The 26,980-nt window shown below is 51.1% G+C and overlaps 2 protein-coding genes across 2 annotated transcripts in view; both read left to right on the top strand.

Moving 5' to 3' along the window:
• The window catches only part of LOC103605283 (receptor-interacting serine/threonine-protein kinase 4-like), a 24,253-nt gene extending 22,697 nt beyond the window's left edge, over positions 1-1,556 (top strand). The window contains exon 7 of the mRNA XM_008589863.1: positions 1,486-1,556. Within this exon, the coding sequence (XP_008588085.1) occupies positions 1,486-1,556 (71 nt within the window). The remainder of the gene's footprint in view (positions 1-1,485) is intronic.
• A 6,874-nt stretch (positions 1,557-8,430) lies between these two features.
• RIPK4 (receptor-interacting serine-threonine kinase 4) lies at positions 8,431-25,591 on the top strand. Its single transcript, XM_008589862.1, has 7 exons — positions 8,431-8,706; positions 13,768-13,916; positions 15,520-15,569; positions 17,908-18,066; positions 18,853-18,926; positions 20,553-20,640; positions 23,011-25,591. Exons 1-7 carry the CDS (start codon positions 8,449-8,451, stop codon positions 24,171-24,173), a joined length of 1,941 nt encoding a protein of 646 aa, XP_008588084.1. The 5' UTR covers positions 8,431-8,448; the 3' UTR covers positions 24,174-25,591.
• The last annotated feature ends 1,389 nt before the right edge of the window (positions 25,592-26,980 follow it).

The following is a 26,980-nucleotide window of genomic DNA, read 5'->3' as shown; positions in this document are numbered from 1 at the left end:
GGGATCCGAACCCTCGGACGGGAGCGCTGCCGCGCTTCCCAAGCGGCGCACTATCCAGTGCGCCACCGGGCCGGCCCCCAAACTGCTTTGAATATCAGACGGTGGTAAGATTTTGAAAAGTGAGACCCTCTCCATAGGGGCATTTGGGGGCTCTTGGTGACATTTGTCTGATGTAGTCTTTCATTGGAAGCAAGTTTTATTCATCAAGGTAGATGTAACACCAATTTTTATATTGGAAGAGCAGAATAAACAGGCACTTCCTCCCGTGACTCATCGACCTGTATCCTTAGTCGCTTCTGTTATTTCCAGTGATCAGGTCCCTTGTTTCTTGGGTGGCCTAGTTGGAGGAGGGTTTCTCCACTCAAGGCTGGTCACTTAGGAGATTGCATAGCCTGGTTGAAGTGTTTTGTCCTTTAACTGGAAGCCTTTCCTGCCCTGCTCGAAGCAGGCAGGTGATGGCATGTTGGGCAGCTAGGTTGAGGTCAGCGTCACCCAGCAGGAGGCATCTCACCTCCTGCACTTGGCCAGGCCATGTAGGGCAGGCTGGAGTTTTGCATTTGCAGCAGTGGTTGGTTTCTCTAAGAAGATGGTGAAACCCCCACTCTTTGTAAAGAAGTCCTTTAGGTTAATTATTGACTGTATTCAGCTTGAGGTTCGTGTTAGGAATTTGCATTGAGCCTACTGTGCTCTAAGAGGAGCTGGTTCTATTGCAGACATACAAGGTTGCATCTAAACCTTGAAATAGTTGTTCTACCCGCCCCGCCAAATTTGTTGCTGCTCTCTTAATTGGCTGCTCCTGCCCTGCCCCCGTATTTGCAAGTGCTGGAGAGTAAGGAATAGGATTTTCCTGGGGTCTCTGTGTGCAGCCCCAGCTCTATACCCCTCTGGCTAAGTCTTGCCTCACCTGTTTGAGGGGCAGCACCTCTCCCTCCTGGCACATGGGTCTGCCTTTTTCCAGGATGACTGGAGTCATTTGTGGCCCTCTCCCCATGTTGCACAGGGACCTACCACAGGTATAGGTGTGGGCAAGGCTGATTTTTATTGGCCAGGGCTGCTTGCTGTCCAGGCTGGCTGGGGTCTCCTGGTTTCCTGCCCCAGGATTTATCCTCTCCTTGGCCGTGTCTGGGCTCCTCCACGTAGCAGCTGCTCTAGGTGGTGTGAGCATGTATTTCTGTGCAGGAAAGGTCAGAGCCTTTGCATCCCCTAGGCACCTGTCGAGGCTCCCCGGGGGCAGGGAAGTGCTTGCTGAGGGGACCTACCAATGGGACCTGCTGGTGGTTCACAAGTGACACTTCATTGATCTGAATATCTCCTCCTTATGGGGCTTAGTGCTTCAGGAGGGTCTTGTGGGTGGCTTTGGGGAGATATCTGACCCTCATCAGGGGGTCATGGGGCCTAAGGTGGTGTTTGGGGATGGGTGCTGTTGCCAGTTAGGAGAGAACAAAGTGACCCCAAAGTCTCCCTTCTTCCCCTCCCTGCCCCCAGCTAAGAGGAAGCTCAGAATAACCAAGTGCCTGTCCCGGTCGGTGGTGAATGCTGTGCTGGGCGCCAGCTAGCTGGGGCGAGCCTGAGCAAACCCCGGGTGTGTAGCTGCAGGGCTGACAATCGGACAAGCCCATTCCTTGTCGGTTTTAAAAATAGCAGTGTGGGAACCCCTCTGAGGCTCCCGGGATGCAGCTGGATTGGTGTGCAAAGGCCTGGCAGAGAGGCCTCAGCTAACAGTGGTGAAGCCATATTTCCAGCTGCCTTTTCCAGAAGGTGGTTCCCAGCTTTCTTTTCTGTGGAGCGGAGCTCTTTGTTACCCGAGCAACTCTAACCCCCTTGCCCTCATCCGAGTTTCTCCTTCTGTAGTTCACTGCTTCTCCACCTCCGAAGACCCTGTCTCAGGGGTCTGCTCTTTCCCCTTTCTGAGATACCTACTTCCAGAGGGGGAAACTGCGGCTTCCCTCTCCATCCAACGTGGTCTTCTGGTCCAAGCTGGGAGGAGAGCCCCATGGCTTTTCTATAAGATTTCTTTTAGAAATGATTGGGGTGACAATATTTCTCCCTCCTCCAGTGCTCTCCCTACTCCCCCCTCCTTGAGATGGGGAAAAATGTGCTTGGGCTAGCCCTAAATGAGAAGAAAACTGAATTAAGGTAAATGGTACTGAGAAAGTTAAAAATAGAACCCCAACTGGGTTCTATGAATGCCCAAGAGATTTTCCATCTAGAACCCAAAGCAGGTTCAGGGGTGAGGTGAGGGTGTTTTCTTCCTAATGGCTCAGAAACAGAATTAGCATCCCTTTCCCTCAAGGACGAAGGAGGGGATGGAGATATGGTGACCATGCTACTCAGCTGTGCCTGACCATAGCTACGCTTTAGGTTGTGTTTGAATTGACTAGTTGTCAGGGTGTTCTAGTGGCCCAGAAATGTCCACTTTGCCATTAACAGTAAGAAATGTGGTTTGGTGGGAAGAAATGTGGTGGGAATGCCACCAAGACTTGGCACCAGACAGTTGTGCTTCCCCAGTGCCCCCAGCAGCGAGCTCCTGGACGGGATTGAAAATCTCTTCAGGTCTTAAAATAATGGTAATAACAATAGTTCTCCAGTTCCTTTTGTGTGGCCAGCAACATAAGCCAGAAGCACTACTTAGAGGAAAAAATGTTTTGTTTTTTGTTTTTTTTTGTCTTTTGTCTTTTTTCCGTGTCCGGCAACGGATCGCAACCCTCAGTGTTGCCCCCGTACCGGACCGGGGACCGGCGACGGGATCGCAAGCCTCGGCGTTGCTCCCGCGCCTCGCTCAGCCAGTGAGCGGGAGCCGGTCTGTATGTGGGATCCGAACCCTCGGACGGGAGCGCCGCCGCGCTTCCCAAGCAGCGCACTATCCAGTGCGCCACCGGGCCGGCCCGGAAAAAATGTTTTAACAAAATAATTTCCATTGACAACAAAGCAATCGGCGGCTTCTTTCTGTGCTCTGAGCACTTTTAGATCTCGCTCATCGCTCATCGGAAGTGCCTTTTGCTGCGACTTTACAGAAGGCCCATTTCAAGCTTATTGAATTGCAGATGCTGCCTGCCGACACCCGACCCAGGAAGGGTTGGAGCTTCCGAAAGCCAGTGGCAGCCACTGGGGCACCCCAGGGTGTGGTTCCACGAGTGACTAAAGAAAGGCTGAAAGGTTGGGGCCCTCTGGCCCTGTGGTTACGGATAAATAAGTGGTATGAAGAGTTTCTGTGAATGTGCTTCCCTCTAAACAGTCAAGGCTGGCGTGCAGGGAGCCCCAGCCTCCCCCTCTCCTAATAGGTGGGCCCCTCGCTGGGCAGTCCCTGAACCCCTTCCTGTCTGCCCCAAGACGTAGATTGTGCTGTCTTGAGAAAGTGATTTTGTCCCTGGAAACAATGGCTTATTTTCCAGGATAGCTGATTTTCCTGGACAAAATGTCCCGAAAGGTGTGGCTGGTGAAGGGGGAAATCTTACCCGGTTTTCTTCAGATAGTTGTTTAAAGCCGACTTGGACACCCTTTGGAGATTCAAGCTGGGATCAGCTTTCTGGAGCAAACCAGCAGTGGCAGCTCTTTCTCTAATTTTTATTTTTTAATAATGTAAATGGAGACTTTGTTCTTCTTAATGGGCCTGGGGCAGGCGGGAACTTTCTGCTCTTGGGGTAGTGGGAGGAGGTGTGATCTGCTGCCAGCCGGCAACTGTTAGGGAGTCAGTAGTGAGGTCTGCAGTAGGAAGTCACCTGGGTTTTATGTATTAAGCCCTTTGGGCAAATGGAAGAAAACACTTGCAGAGTGCCTCAGAGCTTCCACTTCAGCCTTAATTTCATTGACTTTGTTCTCAAAGTCAGGTTTGGCTTACAGCAGTCACTCCTGGAATGTCTGCTTAACATGGAAAATGACCCTGGTTGATGACCAGCCTGTAAATATCAGGATTGTCAATTCCTCCCAACCTTCAGACGAGGGTGTGCCTCATGCTTTTTCACACTGGAGGGGTCTCTCTCTCCTGCAGGAGGACTTATGCCAGTGTCACCTGGGTATAGCACCCTGCGAAGGGAGACCCACATGGGTAGGGGAGGGGTGGCAAGCTGGCCACTTTTTTTTTTTTTAAGGAAATAAAAGTCATAGGAAACAGACAAATCACAAAACTGATTCTTAACAAGATATAAAACAGAAGCAGCACCAGATGCTAAGTCCCATCTGCAACAACTTGGGAGTTAGTGACCTCATCAGAGATGGTAGTTGTATCAGTCCTAGTTTAAATAACAAACGGGCCCTCGGCCACAGCCATAGCCATGGCCGTGGCCACGTATCTTCCAGGAGGAAGAGGAGGGAGAGGTCGTTGGCATCCAACCCTCTACTTTCCTTTTTTTCAGATGCTGTTGAGACGGGGAGCAGGGCTGGGAGTCCACTGGCCTTGTCTGGACTGTTGGTCACCAGGCTGGGATGTGTGTTGGAATCTGTCTCCTAGTCTGGCCTCCTGTCGGATCCCAGAGCCTGGCCTGGCCTGTGGCTGTGGGAAGGGGGGTTGGCTGTCCTGGGCCAGGACACCCAGGGCCCCCAAACCTGTCCCTGTGGAGCTTCCCAGGAGGGAAGGCACAGCCCAGGGACCCCCACAGGCCAGCATCGCACTCCTGTGGACATCTTGTTTTCCATTAACTGGTCAATTAACCAAAGTGCTAAGAAAGCAAGCCATGCCTCACTTATTTCTGTTTTGTAGTAATATAATGATTCATTCTTGGTATTTGTTTTACTTGTTCCTAAGGTCAGTGGGATTCTTTGCTTATGGAGTATATTCAAAGAAACTTACTTTACCCCCCCACCCCCCACGATCCCTTGACCTGCTCCTCCTGAGGTGCACCCCCTTCCATGCATGGGGGACTGTCCAGTGCCTCCTGGTGGAGACCCGGGGTCGCTGCTGCCACGTCTCTGTCCTCTTACATCAGTCAATCATCCGGTCCTGTTGATTCTTCTCCAGAATGTGTCGTGTGACTGCGGCTTGCCCCCCTCCCCTCGCCAAGCCTGTGGTCTGCTGGGAGCTGCTCTGCTCAGCCTCGCGCCCGCCCTGGGCTGCTATGCAGGTCATAGCTTCTCTTATTTTCTCCCAGGCCTTCTATGCTGCCCGTCCCCACTCTAACTCAGGGTCCCCCTTAACTCTCCCACAGCCCCCTGAACTTCCCCTTCAGAGTACCTGGACTCTCCACCGTGCTTCTTTTTTCGTGTGATTCTCCGTCTTCTCCCCTAGAAGGTAGATGTCATGAAGGCTGGGAGGGGTCTCTTTTGTCACCAACTCTTCACATGTTCACAAATACCTGTCAACAAATAAACAGTTTGAAACAAAGGGAGGGTAAGGTCTGAGAGTGCTTAACAGTTTGGCTGAAAACGCATTAACTTGGTCTACACGAGGGGCTCTCAGAGTTGGCACTGTTGGCATTTGGGGCCAGGTAATTCTTTGCCTGGGTGTGTCTCATGCATTGTAGTATGTTTAGTAGCATCCTTCAGTGACAACCAGAATGTCTCCAGACGTTGCCCCATGTCCCCTGGGGCAAAATCACCTCTAGTTGAGAACCACTGGTCTACACCTGGGGATCCGAGTTTTCTGAGACAAGAAGTCTCCCCTTGGTGTGTGTTCACCTGGGGCTCAGCTCCCAGCTGTGGGGCTTGCACTGGGGCGGGCAGAGGGGCTGAGACCTCTGAGCCCCTGGTGCTTATATGGGAATTTCCACGGTGGAAGTTCAGCACAGGGGAGGGAATTGTGCTGCAGGTTTTGGTGTTGGGTTCTTTGGACAGATAACTTGTTGCAGGACTGCGGCTTGCCCCCCTCCCCTCGCCAAGCCTGTGGTCTGCTGGGAGCTGCTCTGCTCAGCCTCGCGCCCGCCCTGGGCTGCTATGCAGGTCATAGCTTCTCTTATTTTCTCCCAGGCCTTCTATGCTGCCCGTCCCCACTCTAACTCAGGGTCCCCCTTAACTCTCCCACAGCCCCCTGAACTTCCCCTTCAGAGTACCTGGACTCTCCACCGTGCTTCTTTTTTCGTGTGATTCTCCGTCTTCTCCCCTAGAAGGTAGATGTCATGAAGGCTGGGAGGGGTCTCTTTTGTCACCAACTCTTCACATGTTCACAAATACCTGTCAACAAATAAACAGTTTGAAACAAAGGGAGGGTAAGGTCTGAGAGTGCTTAACAGTTTGGCTGAAAACGCATTAACTTGGTCTACACGAGGGGCTCTCAGAGTTGGCACTGTTGGCATTTGGGGCCAGGTAATTCTTTGCCTGGGTGTGTCTCATGCATTGTAGTATGTTTAGTAGCATCCTTCAGTGACAACCAGAATGTCTCCAGACGTTGCCCCATGTCCCCTGGGGCAAAATCACCTCTAGTTGAGAACCACTGGTCTACACCTGGGGATCCGAGTTTTCTGAGACAAGAAGTCTCCCCTTGGTGTGTGTTCACCTGGGGCTCAGCTCCCAGCTGTGGGGCTTGCACTGGGGCGGGCAGAGGGGCTGAGGCCTCTGAGCCCCTGGTGCTTATATGGGAATTTCCACGGTGTAAGTTCAGCACAGGGGAGGGAATTGTGCTGCAGGTTTTGGTAAACCGTAGAATCGCGGGTGCTCCCCCTTACCTGCTGGCCTTCCTGCATAGGGAAATGTTTTCATAACAGTAAGGGAAACAGAGAGTGGGCTGCAGTCTCAAAGGGGAGACCAGATCAATAAGAAATAGGTGTGTTTTATTGGCTCGGTTTAGGATTCTCTGGCAGGTCAGAAACTGGGAGCAGGCACTGCATGGTTTCCTAGCAGCTGCCGCAGGGCTGGCACTGGGGGGAGCAGGCTGCGCCCCGCTCTGGAAGGTCCAACAGAACAGTGGGAGCAGAGCTGCGACTCTGCATTCTGGAGAAATCACCTGGAGGCTGCCCCTGCCTGCTGGCTGCACAGCCTGTGTGTAGACACCAAAGCCACTCAGTTCCCAGCTGGAACAGTTTGGGTCTCCAGGTGTGATTCTGGACATTTCCTTCAGGAACTTATTATTAAAAAGCAGGTTTTCAGCCCCAACCTGGAACTCATGTCAAAGAATGAGGCCTGGAAACCTGTATTTAGCCAACTTCCTGGGTGCTGTCTATGGGATCTGTGTTTGAGAATTGCTGACCTAGCTCCTCCATGGCTAAAACATGACCTCATGGGAGTCGGCCTTTCCCCCTGAATTCACTCTGAGACTTTTGATCCATAATATGCACGCAGACCTTTGCCCTGGGATTCTTGTCTGTAAAACCACGGGCTGCACCTGGGAGTGACTTAGACCAGGGGCTGGCAGACTTTCTCCCTGAAGGGCCAGAGAATAGATTTTGTAGGCTTTGTAGGCCAGGGGGCCTTGAAGGGCAGAAGCAGCCATGGCCAGTTTATGAATGAGTGGGAGAGACCACCTTCCAGTAAAAGTTTAATTACAAAAACAGGTGGCAGGCTGTGGACAAGTTTGGTGGTTTCTCAAAAGTTTAAACGTAGAACTGCCACAAGATCCAGCAATTCCACTCCTAGGTATATATCCCAAAGAATTGAAAGCAGGGACTGGAACAGGTATTTGTACACTAATTTGTACAGATGTGCAGCATTATTCACAAGAACCAAAAGGTGGAAACAACCCAAGTGACACATCAACAGATGAGTGGGTGCACAAAATGTAATATATGTATTTGGTGGGGTCTTCCCCAACCGTAAAGAGCCAAAAGAGACAGAAGGTAGAAGAGGTTACCGGGGACAGGGAGGAGGAGTTACTGTTTAATGGGTGCAGAATTTTCATTGGGGAAATGAAAAAGTTTTGGTGTAGATAGTGGTGATGTTTATACAACTTTGTAAATGTATGTAATGCTGTTGAGTTGTCCACTTATGAATGGTTAAAATGATAAATACTATGTTGTGTACATTTTACCACAATAAAAAAATTGCTGGCTGGCTGGATTTGGCCCTCGGCAAACCCCTGCTTGAGATTAATAATGTTCCATTAAGGGGCAAGATTGGATTCAGGAATAATTGGGCCAAAGTATTGGGCCTAGACAGAGAAAGTGAGTTGGGTTCTTTGGACAGATAACTTGTTGCAGCTTTTAGAGGAACCTAAACTTCTCTTCCCACATCCCAAGAGAAGAGATCATGAGCACCCACTTCCAGGCTTCGAGACCCCAGGCATTGGCGGGGTGGTACTGGTGGGTACCCCCGTAACTATGAGACTTTCTCTCCCCATCACTCACAGTAACCTCAGCTAGCATTTCTAGCTGCCTCAGGACTGAAGGCTTTGAAAGGCCCAGCATTTAATGATGTGACATTAAAGTGAGCTCCATGTGGGTGTCTCTGAGTAGTTTTCTCTGCCGTTGGAGCTGGATGTCCCCTGGTCTAGGTGCTCTGTGTGTGTGGCTGGGTGACTGCTGCGTTTTCCTCATGCCTTTGAACTTTTTCAGGGAGCGCATAGAACTTTTGGAAGAAGCCAAGAAGATGGAAATGGCCAAGTTCCGCTACATCCTGCCAGTGTATGGCATCTGCAGGGAGCCCGTGGGGCTGGTCATGGAGTACATGGAGACGGGCTCCCTGGAGAAACTGCTGGCCTCAGAGCCACTGCCTTGGGACCTGCGCTTCCGCATCATCCATGAGACCGCAGTGGGCATGAACTTCCTTCACTGCATGAGCCCACCGCTGCTGCACCTGGACCTCAAGCCTGCCAACATCCTGCTGGATGCACACTACCACGTCAAGGTAGGGCCTGCACAGTGCCCACAGGGGCCTCCAGGTCAGGACGAGGTTGGGAAAGGAGGCGGTTCTTCTGGGGGCGGGGGGGCAAGGAAAACCCGGGAGCCAAGGCCTTTCTCAGCATGAGGAAACCCTGAGCTTGTTGTGGTTGGTGTAAACACCACAGGTTGTGTAGCTGGAGGAATCCTGGCACATGACTAAATTCTGGGCACTTTGGAAAAAAGAGCTTATGGATTTATGGATTCTGGTCTTTGTGAATGTCTTATGAAATCAGATTAGAGATCAGAGCATGTATGGACCATGTGAGAGCTCAGGTTCCATGGTAAAGGCATGATTTCCCCTTGGAGGTTCGGCAGGGGGACCGTGGGGTGCTCTGCAGAGGGGCTTCAGAGCCTGGAGAGCAGAATGTTGCATTTGTGCAGGCCTGTGGCTCTGTCTGCTTTTTTTTCCTTCTTTGATGAGTTTATGAAACAGAAACATATGAGGAGTAATATAACCAATAAGCAGGTGCGGCCGCCTGGAGTCAGCAGTTATTGACATTGTCATTTCTGCACCATGGCTGTACTTCCTCGAATGTTTCTCCCTTGGATGGTCTTTGTGTCCAGGGTTGTCCTGTCCACCTCATGGGTGGCGCATGTTTTTATCCCACTTGGGGACATCCACACGCCTGCGGGAGGTCCGGGGCCACATGCTGGTCCACACAATGGGGTTGTGTCGGCCCTTCCTCTGTCACGCACGGAAGCACGTGGGCTTGCAAGCGGGTGAGTGGGAGGGATCTGAGGGCAGGGTCTGGCTCCTGTCCTCTTTGTGCGTGGCACAGGCAAGGTTCTGGCCATGTGCTTCGGTCACTTTGCCATTGTTCCTGGTTGCACAGCACTTCCGGGCCTCTCTGTTGGCCTGGCCAGCAGGAAAGGCCTGAGTTTGGGGCCCAGCCCTGCCCCTTAGCTCTTGATTGGGAACAGGTGAGCAAAGGCCCATGTGGAATGCACACACTGCTCCCTGCGCCCGGCTCTGCAGCTATGCAGGAGCCCCGCTCAGCCAGGCAGAGGTTTTCACTTTGGTCAGGAATTGAAGGTTGTCTCTTAGGTAGGTGTTGCTCAGTAATAGATCTTAGCTAGAAGATGCAAGGACTGTCCTGCTCTGTGACACAAGGAATTAAGATAATGGAGACAGAAATGGTTTCCAGCACCTTCTCACATTCTAGGACCTCTGGGCTTCCTGTTTTCTTGTGGGTGGCATGGTTGGGCTTCACATGTGGGCCCTTTAGTCTCAGCTAACATTTGTGGAGGTCTTCACAGGTGGTGCAGCTCCTGCGGGCTCAGTGATCCAATACGGTCTTTTCTCTCAGAGGTGCAGCATACACAAACAAGGGGAAGTAATAACGTTCCTGCTGTGCGCCAGGGGCTCCACTACGGGACCTGCCCTAGTCTTCACAGCAGAGGCAGAGTGGACGGTGGCCTCTGGCCTTTGATAAGCTGGGGCTTAGAGGGGTTAAATGAGGCTGGAACCTGATTCTGTGGCCTCTGGGCCTTTGATTTCCCATCTGACCTGCTGCTGCTGTATGTTATATGTTCACAAATCCAAGTGGCTAGGACCCAGCAGTGATATAAGGGCAGAGTGGGCAGCTCCTCAGGGTGGGGTGGGCTGTTGCAGGGCTGGGCCTTTCTGCTGTCAGGAGTGAGGGATACAGCTGGGAGGGGACTCTTTAGGTGAAGGAAAAAGTCCAAGAAAAGCCATGGAAGACTGGGATTTTGAGGGGGCAGGGGAAGCAGGAGGCATGGTTGGATTAGGATAGGGGGTGCATGAACACCTTGCCCCCATCTTCAAGGACTGCTGAAGTAGAGAAAGGCAGTGTGGCACGCATGTTCTGGCAGAGGCAGCTGTTGAATGCACACCAACTACTGCCTGGGCTCTCGGGTGTGCTGGACAGGTGTCTGCAGCCGCGGCCGTCATTGTCGTGGCTCTGTCTTGCTCTTTCCCTTCCCACATGGCCCCTGCCTCTCTCCTGACAGGGCATGCGGGGTGTTCATTTGGGGGCAGGGCATATGAACATTCTCTAGAGAACACAGTGACATCTCGCTTCTGAGTGCCGAGGAGGTGATAATACTAACCTCTAGGCTGTGTCAGGGGTCAGTTTTGGGGGCAGGGCATATGAACATTCTCTAGAGAACACAGTGACATCTCGCTTCTGAGTGCCAGGGGGTGATAATACTAACCTCTAGGCTGTGTCAGGGGTCAGCGGCCATAAAGTGCTTCGGGCAGTGCTTCGCACAGTGCCTGGTGGTGTTTTTGTTAAGGTAGACCGTCTTTTCCAAGGCAGGGATGTTGGTGCTCATGGAGGTGTCCTCCCCAACTCTGTTACACAGTAGGCGCTTAATGCTTACCCAGTAAGGAAGTGAGTGCTGTTCTCTGACCATCTGACAAACTGCAGCTTAGTTTCCCTGTAGGTCGTGGCACTGTTGATCTGAAGTTCTGCAACAAGTCCTTTCTCTTCCTCGTAAACATCTGATTTTGGAGGGCTGGTGGCTCCTGGCAGTTTGTTATGGGTGAAGATTCCTTAAAGAGTCCATGTGTCTAAGGGGTCCAGGTGGCCAACAAAGGAGCCGGAAGCCATGGCGGGAACTGTTCTTGCCCCATAGGAAGTGACGCCATGTCCTCGGGGCCGCCCCCCACCCCACATACCCCGTGATGCCCTTCTTAATCAGGCATGTTAGTCAACCCTGAGAAGCCCAAAGACAAGCAGAAAAATGTATTTACATAACATGTTTCTTTTATTCTTAGAAATAGTCGGGTGTGTGGAGGGCAGCAGGGGGCGTGTGTATGATGTTCAGAGAGTCAGCACTTCCATTCCTGAAGACAAAGCTTGGACACTTTGCATATAGACTGGCGGTCAGGTTCCTGGGCAGTTCTCAGTGGACAGCATTTGAAGCCATATGATTGTAACCTGGGATTTTGAAATAAGATCATAAGCTGCCGTTTCACCCCTTCCCTTGCTCAGACGTAGGCCACCTTTTTGTACATAGCATGATCAGAACTGAAGATTTCACAGCAAGCACCTGCTTTGCAAAGTGTGTTAAATATGCTTAATGTTAAATTATACTTTCTCTTACTGACTATTAAAATACTAATTTTAATGTAATCAATTTCAAGTTAAAAATGAAATAACTTGGCTTAAGATCTCAGGCTGTATCTATATATCCAGTTTGCCCGGACCAGACTGTCTTCAAAGGGTTACATGAGGGTTGTGTTCTCCTGTGTCTAAAGAGCTTTCTTCTCCTCTTAGTCTCGTCCAGCTGGACCCCAAAGGTGGAGGGCTGTGAGCTTGGGGGTACCTGGGATACTGGGGCAGAGGCCGGTGGGCAAGTGTGTTTGTAAGTCGTAGCACATTGCCATGGGGTCTGCCATTGAGGGAGCAGAGAGTGAGGGGGCAGCCCCGGGGGCAAGAGGAAAAGGCTGTGAGGGAATGAGCCAGGGCCGGGGCCCAGTCCTGGGAGGGAAGAGGCCCTCAGTGGTTCTGAATTCTGAGTTTGCATTTCATGCCAGGGCTTTTACAGAGAATTTATGCTTCCTTGCTCTTCATCAAGCACATTTTGAAGTGGCTGGCTGTTTCTGACAGCGACAGAGAGAAAGAGAAAATGCTGCAGACCGGGGGGTCCCCACGTGGCTGTTGGTTGTTGAACTCAAACTGCCTCTGTTCGCAAACTTGTTTTGAGAGTCACAGCACATTCTGTCTCCCAGCTTTGAGCTGCTTTACGGATTTGCAGGATCGGATGATGGCTTTACTCTCGGAAATTGGCAATTTCCATATGGGGAGGGGGTGGGGGTTTTCCCAAGGGCTGTGGAGGCCACACACACAACGGCAAGGGGCCCAGGGTTGGCACCTTGCCCTGGTGAGCCTCGGCCAGTATGCAGCACAGCCTGACTGTGGGGATGGGGGACCTGGCCCAGACTCTTTCCCCTTGGCCCCCCATGTGCTCATGGGTCAGTTGAAGACTGAGTCATCAGGGACACCTTAGCTCACCTCCTGGGCTCCGCCAGCCCAGAATTCAAGGCCCAATTCAGCCCTGTTTCCTATCTCTCCATAGTTGTGTCAGAGGAGGAGCCCAAGAGTTAATTAAAAGGCTTAAAAAAATCCACAAGCCTTGAAGGAGAGTAGAAAGGAGCTTTTTCCATGGATCAGAGGAATCCCATTAATGCTAAGGAGCTGTGGCTGAAACCCACCCACAGCTGGCTTCAGAGGGTCTAATTTCCACCTGGAGATGGGGATGTGGGCAGGAAGAGGATGCTCCCCAGAGAAGCATGCATAGGCCCCAGTTGTGGGTTTAAGTGAGCTTTAAGAACACCTCTAACAAAAGGAAACCTGCCTCCTGCCCATGGGTGGGGGAGGGGAGGCATGCTCACTCGGGGAAGAGATGTTTATCAGACTGTAGCTCGATCAGTGTGTTGGTGAAGGAGCCAGCCAGCGTCTGTTGCTCACGACACATTCCAGGTGGAAAGCAGAATGCCCCGTGGAGGTTAGGAGGTGTGTGTTTTGTTTGCTTTAAAGGGCTTCTGAAGGTGTGTTTCCCTTTAAAGGGCTTTAAAGGACCTGCTGCCGCTTGCCTGCCCCCCCTCCCCCCAGCTGGCGGGTTGCATAACCGGATCCTCTAGCAGGCAGACTGTCTCTTCACCAGAAACTCTGCACTGCTTTTCCCTCGATGGCCACTGGGGCTGTTAACCACAGTGGCAAACAGGATGCCTTGTAGAAGCCAGACGACAGTTCGTCTTGAGGGCTCTCTCCTGGTGCATTCCTTCCTTAGAGTGTCATCTTTCTCCCCATCCATCAAGCGTGTCACTCTTAATGCCTCCAGACTTGGTTCTGCCAAGTGTCCATGTTTCCCTGCCTACCTGGGGGCAGGACTGCCTGGAGCGGAAGCACTTGCAGGGGCTTCTGGAAAGCTCTGGGAGCACATCCTGACTCTGCGCAGCCATCTAACACTGCTGAGGGGTGGTATTGATAAAATGTCATTAAGTGTCAGCTTGTGGTATGTCGAGTGACACTGTTAAAGGCTGACTGCTGTGTTGCAGATTTCCGATTTTGGGCTGGCCAAGTGTAACGGACTATCCCATTCACATGACCTCAGCATGGACGGCCTGTTTGGCACAATCGCCTACCTCCCTCCAGAGCGCATCCGGGAGAAGAGCCGGCTCTTTGACACCAAGCACGATGTGTACAGGTGTGTGGCATGCCGTCCCCCAGTTCCTGTGCCTGCAGGGCTGGGGGCTCGGACCCCTTCATTCTTCATGCCCTGAATAGCACCTTTTGGAAAGGCTCCTCAATGCCCATCAAATATGGGGTTCAGTCCAAATGAAAGGGGTGCATGCTTGTTGACTTTGGGGTTTTTAGCCAGTGGGTACAGGTTCCCCCAGGGATACAAGAGACATTTCTTTCCTGTGGGTGTTGCTGGCTGAGGATGGAGAAGTTGCTGTTGGTGCCAGTTGGAGCCAGTTACGTAACCAGACTGGCAGCTCCTGCACTGTGAATGCTCTGGCGTGCTTATGAAATGTGGGTTTTATGGCTTGCCTGTTGGAAGAACCTGCTGCTTTAAGTGGACCATGGTCTATATACATGTGGATTTGGGCTCTCCAACATTCAGTCTCCTCTGTGTTTTGTGAAGTAAGCAACTTACATTTCCTAATGTCATTTACCTTTGATGGAGGAACGTCCACCAGAGAGGCTATTCAGTGGATTTCTGTACCTAGAGAACAGTCCCCGAGTCACTTGGTCCCTTCCTTTTTCACATTGTGCAGGTCTTAGTCACACAGACTTCTTGGAGAAGAAAAGAGGGAAGGGAGTGTCACCAGGCACCGAAGCCTCTCATTGTGGCTGTTGCCCTGCGCATTGTGACTCCCACCCCAGCTTCCACTGCCTGCAGACCTGGCGGACGGGTTTGACAATCGCCATTGTGCCTGTGCTTAGCTTTGCCTTTGAGTGCTGAGTCTCTGGAGAATGGCACTTCAGGGACTAGTCACAGCTTGTTGAATTTGGGGAGAGTAAGACACTCTTTATTTTAGAGTCGAGAGTTCCAACTTTTGAACTTGCAGATTTCTGTTGATTTTCAATGGTGAATTCTTGTGCCTATGTCAATTTAGTGCTCAGGGGTGGCTCAAGTTTTGGACTCCTGTTTTTTGTTTTGTTCTGTTTTTTTTAAAACATTTATCAGATTGGGCTTTTTTTTGGTGTATCCAGAGTAATTTATATATATGCCCAAACAGCTGAAACATCAGGATTGCCTCCTGATGTTTTCTGTGCACTTTCTTTAACAACCCTCTGATGAAATCTAAGTGAGCCTCCGTCAGGAATGTTTTCATCAGAACCTGAATCTGTGTCTTCAAGGAATGCAATCATAGGAGAAGAGAGAGGGACATGAATTGCCTACCATGTATTCAGCCATTTATTTAGCAAATGCCTGAGTACCTGCTCTGTGCCCAGTGCTTGCAAGAAAGGGTGGTAAACCAGCAGACAGGGCCATTGTCCCTGAGAGCTTCAGGTCCCGTGATAGCACAGCACCCCTTGAGGGATCCCTCGTGTGGCTTGAAGACTTGCAGGTCAAGTGGCAGCGTTATGTCTGTTGTTGAATATCTCAGCTATCACGTGACAGGTCTCACCACAAGTGTTTTCTCTTTTTAACAACTCACGGGAAATATCTCAATGTTATCTCTCTCTCTCTTTTGAAGGCTTCAGAGGGGTTTTCTTTAAACTTGTCACTATGCATTGGAGCTTTTGACTTTATCTGGGGTTCCAGCTCACAGATACTAATGTCCTGGTTTCTCTTCCAGCTTTGCCATTGTTATCTGGGGTGTGCTTACACAGAAGAAACCATTTGCAGGTAAGTGGACCTGTCTTTGAGGTGTAGTGTATTTGTCTTTCCTAGAATAATGGGGGATTCTGGGAATAATGTACTTTCTCTGTCCTTAAACAGTACCTGTGATCACGCTGCCATGTGTGCTATGCTGCTCTGGGCCTTGAAGCCAGAACAGCAGGGGTGGGGGGTGCTCTGTCCTGCCCAGCAAGTCTGCAGCCACCTCATTGCTGGCTTTTCTATGTGCTGACAAAGCACTCTTGTGGTGTGTGTAATTTACATACAGGGAAATGCACAGATCTGAAGGGGTACAATCCGTGGATTTTTTAGGTGCTAGCTGATTTTTATTTTTTGGTGGTAAAATACATACAACATAAAATTTATCATTTTAGCCATTTAAGCTGTATAGTTCAGTGACATTAAGGACATTCGTGATGTGGTACCAGCATCACCACTCTCTACTTACAGACCAATCTCGTGACCCCAAAACGCAACCCCATGTCCTCCCCACTCCTCTCTCCTCCAGCCCCTGGCAACCACTAATCTGCTTTCTGTCTCTATGGATTTGCCTGTTCCAGGTATTTCCAGCAAATTCTTAATCTTTTTTAATTAAAAAAAATTGTGGTAAAATACACCTAACGTAAATGTTATCAAGTTCACCATTTCAGATCGTACAGTTGAGTAGCGTTAAACATGTTCACACGTTGTGCTGCCAGCTTGCAGAACCCTCCAGTGGATTTCAACGCATCCACCAGGGTGCCCTGCCCAGCTTGAGAGCTGCCCAGTACCTCCTTCCCCCATCCAGGAAGCTTCTGACTTATATTCTCAAGGGTTTAATGCTTCTGCTTGTTCATTGTAAAAATCAAGTACTTCTTAGCTTCATTGGAGAAAGATTCCCTTCTTCTGTAGGCATTTCTGGGCTACTCATGATACTTTGTGATGTGACCAAAAATGTCTGAAAGTACAGGTGAGCGTGTGACTCCAGGTCTGGGCATCCCTTGCTAGTTGGGGCACAGGCAAGGAGCCAGGGCAAGGAGAACTCTGAGAATCGCAAGATTTAGAGTATATTGGGAGCTTTTTCAAATCCTCATGGAAAGACTGGAACACATCCTTACCCTTCTCTTCTAGAGAGGTCGTACCTGTACGGTCTCCCACCTCCCACCCTTTCTTCCCTAACTGCGTATGCGTATCCTCCCCCATGGAGGGCCACGGTCTGAACGCTTTCCAGTGTGGCAGCGTGCCAGTTGGACATAACATTGTCTGATGGTGGTGACGCCCTAAGCCAGGTGCATGGTGTAAATATCAAGGACTGAAGTCCCATGTTTTATGGCCTGGTAGACTGGGGGGGAGTCGAGGTGCAGGAGTACAAGGTGTCTCAGGAGCTTTTCTGGTCTGTGTTCAGCAGCAGAAAATATTCCAGGTGTTTGCGTTAGGTCACTCCCTTTTTATGTGGAGGACCTGTTGGTTTTGGAAGTCTGACTTATCATGGAAATAACCTCTGGATAGTTACAATAGGTCTTGCACAAGATTTAATGGGAAAGTGGAACAAAACATGAGTGTCGATTCCTGGCGGCTGCCGGTGGCTCTGGGCCAATTTTCCATACCTGCCTCTCCAAGGAGTTGCTTTCACCTGGGTGCATGTGGAACCATGGGGGTGAGGTGGGTGTTGGGAACACGCAGCTTTGAGTCCTGCTTGACATGGACAGTGTGTGGTTTTAGGCTGAGCAGAAAAAAGAACCTGGCCCACTGAGAGTCACCTTGGGCCCTTCCCAATCAGTGGAGAAGTTGTGGACAAAATAATAATAGTAGCCCTGTGCACGCTTATGAAGGAGACTGGGAGGTAGGACAGGTGAGCCCCAGGTTGTGAGTAGAGGGGAAGGGGCCCCCTTATACACCCCAGCCCTGCCACATCCACAAGGAGAGCTGGCGGCCTGGCTGGCGGGGCAGTGGCTGAGCTTTGGGATGGGAACAGGGAGAGTGGGGTCCACCTGGGTGCTGGACAGCGTGGCTCCATTTGGTGGGCTCAGGCCACTTTGGAGCCCATCTCGTCAGATATTGTTCTCTTTTTAACCCGGTTTTCCTTTGATGGATGTCCAGAAAGATATACTGTGTGACATAAAGCACTGATTCCATTTGGTAATCATAACCCTGCAAGATGGGTAGTTTTTAAAACTGGGAAAATAGAGAGCAGCGTGCCCTGTAAGGATAAGAGTTAAAGAAAGCTTTACAAAGGGAAGTAAAGCAGTGTCTGGGGATGGAGTGGGTCCCTCAGTGGCTTCCCACATGCCTCGTTTCCTCCCGAAGCTGAAAAGTCTGTCTCCCCACCCCGCTGAGCCTCCCTGACCTGTGTGCTTTTCCTTTGCAGATGAGAAGAACATCCTGCACATTATGGTCAAAGTGGTGAAGGGCCACCGCCCAGAGCTGCCACCTGTGTGCAGACCGCGGCCACGTGCCTGCAGCCACCTGCTGCACCTCATGCAGAGGTGCTGGCACGAGGACCCGCGGGCACGGCCCACATTCCAAGGTGAGCACCCGCAGAGGGGTTGCTGCTGCACCGTCCTTCTGGTGTCATAGGAGGTGGAGTTGGTGACTGGGACAGGGTTGGGGCCCAGGCAGTGGGAAGCAATATGTGGAAAGACAGGTGGGACAAGATGGCCTGCACAAGCAGATGGGCCACGTACCTGCCTGTGGCCCCCAACACACAGGCAGATGGGGCAGCTGGAACCGAGTGGTCTGCTGCAGCTGTCCACCCCCTGCTCCCAGCCAGGGCTGGATTTGCTGTGCAGGGAGCCTAGAGGAACTGGAAATTTGGTGTCTCAAGTCAGATAGTGATGCATCTTTTAGGAGACTGATGTGGCTGGTGGCTGGGACCTTGCTCTGCTCTTCTCTTGGGGTCTTTACCTCATGCAATAGATGTGTCTTTTGGATGGGAAAGTAACCCTGATGAAATTAAAAGTAATCATGGCATTTAAAACATACAGGGGGAGCAGTGTGAATGGAGTTGGGGGGCTCACCCACCAGGTGCTGACAGCTCTGCTCTGGGGCATCTGGCAGGTGGAGTTCCCCTGAGGAAGGCTTCTGCTTTGAGTCTGGTGAAACCTGCCATGGTTGTCGATGGGAGGCCCAGGTGGGGCTTCTCTGCTGAGCTTAGCCTGGGACACGCTGCCTGAGAAGTTACGAGGCTGATGGTGCCCAGCTCATCCTCTGCTACGAAGAGGCTTTGGGGTCCCCAAAGTCAATGTTTGAGTAGAGTGTGTGTGGGATGATGTGTATCTGAGTGACATGCCCACTTTTGTTTCCTCCCCAAAAGAAATTACTTCTGAAACTGAGGACCTGTGCGAAAAACCTGACGACGAGGTGAGAGAAACAGCTCAAGACCTGGATGTGACACCTCCCCCAGAGCCCAAGAGCGAGGTAACGGGGATCTTCTCACAGGCATCTCTGTTTCCTCAGCTTCAGCGGTAGGATTTTCCAAACTGACTCCTTTCTGTAAGTTCTCTTGCCAGCCTGGATGCTCGCTTTCCCTTCCGAGCCCTGCCCTGTGCCCAGCTCCACTGGAAGTTAGGTCCCTCGGCAGCTCCAGACTCATCTGTCTGGCTGTGTCCCCGTCCCCACCTCCCATCTGTGATCACGCATGAACATAGAGGGCTCACACTGGATATTAAATAGCCAATTGTCAGACACCCTTTGAACCATGGGGATCCGAAGGCCCCAGCCCCTGCTGGGCCCAGATAGGGAGAGAGATCTGGTGGTGTGGGTGTCTTTGCACCCTGCTTGGTGACCTGGTCACTTTTTAACTCTTCATAGTGGTTTGTTCTTTTGACTGTCACACAGGTTACTTAAGATGTAATGAGAAGTCCAGGCGCTAGGGCTCGCCGAATACCCTTTCAGGCAATAAGAGGGTAGCAGACTTGTAAAGTGTGGCTTGATAAACCATCTTTATGATGCGTTATCTGGTATTGGGCAATTTCTCCCAGGCCATCAGTGTAATGTCAGGAGATAAGTAAATGTTTATGGGGCACCCACAGTGAACATGAAGGGACATGGTGTGCATGTGACAGTCAGGAGTAAAGGTGCCGGGGGAGGCAGCCGTGAAGAGACAGGCCTGGCGTAGATCAGAAGAAAGGCAACCTGCAAGTGGGCGTGGCCCAGGGCACTAGGCCCCAAGGTCAGAACACTCAGCAGAGTCTTCCCACCTCGAAGCCTGCTAAGCAAGACCTGTCACAAGGACCCCATTAGTGTATTTTGGGTTGGATCACACCGTGTCGCCATAGCCAGGCCCACCCCTCGTCCTTGTCCACACACAGCCCCATGTAAGCGAGGCTTACATGACCCCGAAGGTGAGGTCGCAGTTGTTGACAAAGTCAGAGAGGGGGACCCGGGCCCAATCCCACCTCCTCCCTTGTTCCTTCCTACTGCTGACCTGCTGTGGGGGACGAAGTCCAGCCACTTGGGTTTCATGTTCTTGCAGCTTGTTCATGGTCCGCCTTCTGTCTGGGTGATGCTGCCTGCGGTGCCGCTGAGCAGGTGGCATCCAGAGCAGCACCTGCTGGGTTTTCCATGTCTGTGAAGTCAGTCTTTCCTCACGGTGTCTGTGCTGGACAGACCCAGCAGAATGACTGCAGCCCTGAGTCTCTTGGCTCCCTGGTGTGCTGCATGCATTTGGTCACAAATTGTTACATTGTCTGTGCTGCTTATCAGTGATGCTCACCTTCTTTCCTTCTTTGTCCCCTGCTTCCGCGTGGTTCACCAGTTCTTCTGTGTCTGTGCGTGGATGGGCCACACTGGGTGCGGTGGAGTCTCCACTCAGCTCCTGCTTCTCCCTCTTGGCAGGTGGTGCCTGTGTCCACGCGCCTCAAGCGTGCCTCTGCCCCAGCCTTTGAGAACGACTACAGCCTTTCTGAGTTGCTGTCGCAGCTGGACTCTGGCATTTCTCAAACCATCGAGGGCCCCGAAGAACTCAGCCGCAGCTCCTCCGAATCCAGGCTCCCATCATCTAGCAGCGGCAAGAGGCTCTCGGGAGTGTCTTCTGTCGATTCTGCCTTCTCTTCCAGAGGGTCCCTGTCGTTGTCTTTTGAGCGGGAGCCTTCCACAGGCGGTAAGTAAAGGACACCCTTGTGTCCTGAGAACTGATGGGCTTGGTGGGCAGAGTGTGTCAGAATTAGGGCACATCAAGCGTCCAGTTTCTTGACCTGTCAGTGATTCTTCTTTGTTTTCTCCCCCTTAACCAGTTGATTTTGGGTGTTGGTGATTTAGTTGGTTTACTGAATGCAGATCTAGAGCTGCACGCTAGCTGTTAGGTGGTCACTCAGCATGTTACCTGTCAGTGATTCTTCTTTGTTTTCTCCCCCTTAACCAGTTGATTTTGGGTGTTGGTGATGTAGTTGGTTTACTGAATGCAGATCTAGAGCTGCACGCTAGCTGTTAGGTGGTCACTCAGCATGTGTATCAGTCCATTTCTATTGCTGTAACAAAATACCTGGAACTGGGTGATTTGTAAGAAAACAAAATTTGTTGCTTACTGGTTCTGAGGCTGGGAAGTCCAAAGTCCAGGAAACACATCTAGTGAGGGTCTTCTTTGGTGGTGGCTTTACAGCAATGCAGAGTCTTACATGGCAGAAAATGGCAGAGCAAAGAGAGACTCTGATGCGCTCTCCTTTTGAAGCCCTCAGGACCACACCTGACCACCATTATCAATCTGTTTTCTACAGCCTGGTCCTACAATCCAATCACCTCTTCAAAGCCCCACCTTTCAGTTACCATGATAAGATTTCGCATCTTCCACTGTCACAGTGGGGACCAAGCCTCCAACACATTAAACTTGGGGGAAACAGAATTCAATCCATAGTAGTGTATGAGGGGAGAGGCCATGCCACGCATCTGCAGTGGAGTCTTGCCTGTGCCAACACAGGGCCAGAGGCTAACCCCCACCTGCAGATTGAAAAGCCTGAGTCCCGTCCAGTGAGCCCAGTGACGAATCAAACCCCACACCCTGGAGTTCACTCTGTCGTGTGGGTGCGGGCCTATACCCCATTTCTCGGCAGTGCCCGGAAGCACCCCCACACTCCTCGGTCACTGTTGGCCCGTGCCTTATGATGTTTTGGTTTGGTTTTCCTTGAAGGTTGTAACACCCTGGCCATGCTTGTGAATTGCCTGTTGGGGTGGGGCCCTTCCCAGTCAGCCAATCTTATCTTTTTATGTTAATTTTGATGGGTTTTCTTTTCAGAAGATGCTTTTTTTTTTTCTGTCCCTGCCCCACCAACTTGGGGATAAGATGTGGTCCTGTCCTGTCTGTGCTGTAGCTCCGTTAGGAAATGTGGATGTTTACACTCACAGCCACAGTGCAGGGAGGCCGAGATCTCCAGAGGGAGGGGCATTTGTTTTTCCTGGTGGATTTGGGACATCCTCTTAAAGGAGAGGACTTTTCCTGGATCATACAGGCCTCCTGGGACTTTTAGAGTAGAATATTAGGGGCAAAAGAGGCCATTTTGGTTTATGGAAATGCCCCACAACCGCAGAGGGTGGAGAAAACCCGGTTTGGTGGGAGATAAGCAGTAAGTAATGGAAGAAGAGAGTTAGGGCTAAGCCAAAGGCTACAGAAAAATGTATCACCATCTCCCATGGAGAAATATAGAACATTCTTTTCGGGTCTTATACTCTCAAATAACATCTTGTGTTCATGCTTGAGATAGCATTACTGGCTGGCCCAACTCAGAATGCCAGTGTTAAAACACCAAGTCCGAGTGGTGGATTCCATTTTCCTAACAGCACGCCACACTCCTACCTTCTGTTTGAGTCCCCATGAGACTATTTCATGTGGGGCAGGAGAGTCTTAATTCATGCGAATCAGAACTCCAAACAATGCAGTAGGATTTTTGTGTTAAATAGAACGTTTTCATCCTGAATCCCGGGCTGACAGTCCTTCTGAAATGAGAGGTTGGTCCTTTGAGGATTATCAAAGAAGACATCCCTTGTGGTATCCCTAGGACAGGAGGTGCAATTTTGAGGTCAGGCTGGGAGCTGGACCGTCCCCTTCTGGCTCCAGGCAACAGCTTTGCTGGTGGGTGGGCCTTGGAGGGGTGTCCATGGGGTGGGAGCTGTCAAAGCTTTCAGGTGGAGAATGGCTCCTGCCTGGTCTTTTTAGTCTGTGCCTTTTTCCATTTCTTTTTTAAATGAAGGCATGTTAGCCGTTGTTACCATTTCTAAGCATCAAGCAGGGCTCTGAGTTTTACATCCTTTAATCAGAACTCTGCAGGACAGCTAGAGTGATTTTCATTTCACAAATTGACCTAAGAGCACCTTGGAGACATTAATAGACCTGCCCAAGGCCTCCCCACTAAATCTAAAATGAAATAAAGTAGCATGGACAGCACCTGTCCCTGTTGAGTGCCCTGAGGCATGGGTCACATGGGGACAGCAGCCAGGCCTTCAGAGGTGAGCAGCTGCTCACCATTGCCTCTCCCCACAGATCTGGGCACCACAGATGTCCAGAAGAAGAAGCTCGTGGACGCCATTGTGTGTGGGGACACCAGCAGGCTGATGAAGATCCTGCAGCCGCAGGATGTGGACCTGGTGCTAGACGGCGGCGCCAGCCTGCTGCATCTGGCCGCGGAGGCTGGGCGGGAGGAGTGCGTCAAGTGGCTGCTGCTCAATAATGCCAACCCCAACCTGACCGACAGGAGGGGTGCCACCCCGCTCCATGTGGCTGTGGGGAGGCGGCTGCGGGGTGTCGTAGAGCTCCTGCTGGCCCGGAAGATCAGCGTCAATGCCAAGGATGAGGACCAGTGGACGGCCCTCCACTTTGCAGCCCAGAATGGGGATGAGTCCAGCACACGGCTGCTGCTGGAGAAGAACGCCTCTGTCAACGAGGTGGACTTCGAGGGCCGGACGCCCATGCATGTGGCCTGCCAGCACGGGCAGGAGAACATCGTGCGCATCCTGCTGCGCCGAGGCGTCGATGTGGGCCTGCAGGGCAAGGATGCCTGGGTGCCGCTGCACTATGCTGCCTGGCAGGGTCACCTGCCCATCGTCAAGCTGCTGGCCAAGCAACCAGGGGTCAGTGTGAATGCCCAGACACTGGATGGGAGGACGCCCCTGCACCTGGCAGCCCAGCGAGGGCACTACCGTGTGGCCCGCATCCTCATCGACCTGTGCTCTGATGTCAACGTCCGCAGCCAGCTAGCACAGACACCCCTGCATGTTGCCGCAGAGACAGGCCACACGAGCACCACTAGGCTGCTCCTGCATCGGGGTGCTGGCAGGGAGGCAGTGACTGCAGAGGGTTGCACCGCCCTGCACCTGGCTGCCCGGAATGGACACCTCGCCACCGTCAAGCTGCTCATTGAGGAGAAAGCCAGTGTGCTGGCGCGGGGGCCCCTGAACCAGACGGCCCTGCACCTGGCTGCCGCCCATGGGCACTCAGAGGTGGTGGAGGAGCTGGTCAGCGCTGATGTCATCAACCTGTCCGACGAGCAGGGGCTTACCGCACTACACCTGGCTGCCCAGGGCAGGCACGCACAGACGGTGGAGAAACTGCTCAAGCACGGGGCTCACATCAACCTGCAGAGCCTCAAGTTCCAGGGCAGCCAAGGCGCCACCACCTCCACACTCCTCCGGCGAAGCAAGACCTAGCCTGCTGCCTGTGGAGACCAGGGTCTGTGTGGGGCTAATGTCCTGTTGTGCTCCTTGTGGGGATGGAATGGTGCTGCGCTGGGCCATGCCACATACCCCATAGGTGGCTTGTCAAAACACTGTCCGAGCGGAGGCTGGTGGACAAGGTGACGAGGGTGCCATCAGGAGCTGGATGACTACTGATGTCCGTGTTGCTCCCCATGTGAAGTTGGTGCAAATGCACTTGGCGGTCAACCCATCCACTGATCACAGCGCCTGGTGCTGGAAGGGATGATGGATGTGTCAGAATCATTTCGTTGTGCTCCTCATAGGCCGCTGATGTTGGTCCTGTAGTGACAAAGCCTGGGCAAGGACGAGTCCATGCCATCCTGCAGCGAGCCACCTCTGACTGCTCGAAGCAGGTGCAGGAGGAACTCTGATCTGCATCCACAGCGGTGGGCAGGGAAGCCTGTCCCAGAAAGTTTCAGTGTGATTCTTGTTTGTAGAATATCTTTAATAGATGAACGCCATGTCAGCATTGCTTGAAACATGTTTAAAATGTTTATAACATTGGGTAGTCTAGCCTGTGAGGAATGACTCTAAAGAAACAGGGTTGGCTTTAGAAACGAGTGATGATGTTTTATGTGGTACGAGGTGAACAGCAGCAGCTGGTGGTGTTGGGACACACATGTGGCCAGCTGTTTCATATCCCAGTGTGTCCTCTGGTCAGTCCTCGGGGGTGGCCACACATGCCACAACCACGCTTGCTGCTGCTGTTCATTTCTTGTTGCGTAAAACGTTTTTGGGACTCGAGAGCCACTTACATAAAAATCAATAAAAGCTTGAAATCACTTCAGTTTTGGAATAACATCAGTAGTACCGACTTAGACGAGCCACTCCCCTGGTTTCTGCCCAGCTCTCTGTGTTGGTAAGGTGGCTGTGGTACTGGGGGTGTCGTTCTGGGGTCTCAGGGATTTTCTGACCGCTTTGCCAGTGGCTCCCCTGTGCATTGTCGCCTGGGCAGTTTGGGCCAACTCCCGGGTGGCTCTAGGAAATCTGGCACTCGAGGATTTGAGATGTGATCGTCTAGCCTTGTTACTTCATGGTTACATGTGTCCCATGTGGTGCCTTATAGATACTGTTTTTAGAATAAGTTTGTTGCAGAATGTGACCCTGTGTGTAAACATGTACCTGGCCTGGCGCAGGACACAGAGATTGATATTAATGTACTGTGTATGTTAATATGAATCTGTGGACAGGGATACTTCTTTTCTATGACAGGAAATATCCAGACTGTTTAGAACTGGCTATGTTTTAATATGCCTCGTGCTTTTACTGTGTTAACGCTACTGTTATGTAGAATACGTGGAATACCAGACAAAATTTACAGTTCTGTTTGATGTCAATAAAGCAAGTACTTGTCGACTTTTTTGAAGTCAGTGAGACTACTTTTTCTTATAAATGAGCTTGAATAATCTGATTTCTGAAAACCAGAGGTTTGAGGCAGTGATGTGTGTGGTTTGGAGGTGCCTCTCTGGGAGAGTGTCCATGCACTGAATGAACCTGTGACGTGGGGGACACAGGAAGCAGAGGATGGGCTCAATGTCCCTCTTCCTCAGCCTGGGCCCTTCCTTCCCATGTGTGGTCCAGCAGGAGATAAGGTCGTCTTGATGAAAGAAGCTCTCAGCACCAGAGTTCCTATTTCTTTTTAAGTGTTTATGATTCTTATGTTCATCTGCTAGCTTTGTATTTTGAAATAATTTCATATAACAGAAAAGTTCCAAGCATAGCACGTAGAACCTGGGCGTAGCCTTCATCCGGGTTCCCCATTTGCTTACGTTTTATCTTACCTGCTGCTTATTCTTTTCTTTCTCATCCACCTGCCAGAGAGCAGGTTGCAGACAGTGTGCCCCGTTACCCCGAAATACTTCAGTGTATTTCCTAAAAACAAGGACTTTCTCCTACATGGCCTAGTCTACCCTAATTCTTTTCTTTCTCATCCACCTGCCAGAGAGCAGGTTGCAGACAGTGTGCCCCGTTACCCCAAAATACTTCAGTGTATTTCCTAAAAACAAGGACTTTCTCCTACATGGCCTAGTCTACCCTTTAAAATCAGAAAACTGACATTGGTACAATATCACCATCTAACCCACAAATCCTTTTCAGATTTTGCTGATTGTTTCAAAAATGTCCTTTATAGGAAAAACAAAAAAAACAAACCAAAGCAAAAAACCCCGACAACAATAAGCAACTCTTCCCTTTCTGATCCAGGATCCCATTGTATTTAGTCATCGTCACATTTCCAGTTTTCTTCAGTCTTCAGTTCCTTAATCTTGTCTTTCATGACCTTGACTTCTTGGAGGAAGTATGCGTGTCCTCAGTTTAGGATTGTATCATTTTCCTCGTGATTTGATTTAGGTTATGCATTTTTGGCAGAATTGCCATAGGCATGATGTGGTGTATAAAGTAGAGCTTTGCCCTCTCCCCTTTAAATTTTTTATTGAAAACAATACACAGTCATCGGTTCCTATTTAATCCATGGGTTATACTCATTATTATTTGTTTTGATGCTCATGGTGTCCAGGATCTGGCCACTCTGAGGCTCCTGTGCTCCTTTGACACCTCCCACCTTTCCTTGAGCACTTCCTTGCTTTCTGACCCATGAGGCCTCCAGGTTCTTTCCCCCACCATGGCCTCACCAAGGAAACTGGTTTCTTTTAGCAGAGGATGGCACTTAGAAACCAAGCTCTGGGCTCTGGGGGTGTGTTCATTGTTTCTGGGTGTTGCTGCTTCTATGTCCCCTGCGCAGGCACCTCTAGGAAGTGTGT

This window comes from Galeopterus variegatus, unplaced genomic scaffold (assembly GCF_000696425.1).
Source record: "Galeopterus variegatus unplaced genomic scaffold, G_variegatus-3.0.2 Scaffold5700, whole genome shotgun sequence".
Classification (NCBI taxonomy): domain Eukaryota; kingdom Metazoa; phylum Chordata; class Mammalia; order Dermoptera; family Cynocephalidae; genus Galeopterus; species Galeopterus variegatus.
This window is presented reverse-complemented; position numbering and strand designations above follow the sequence as displayed.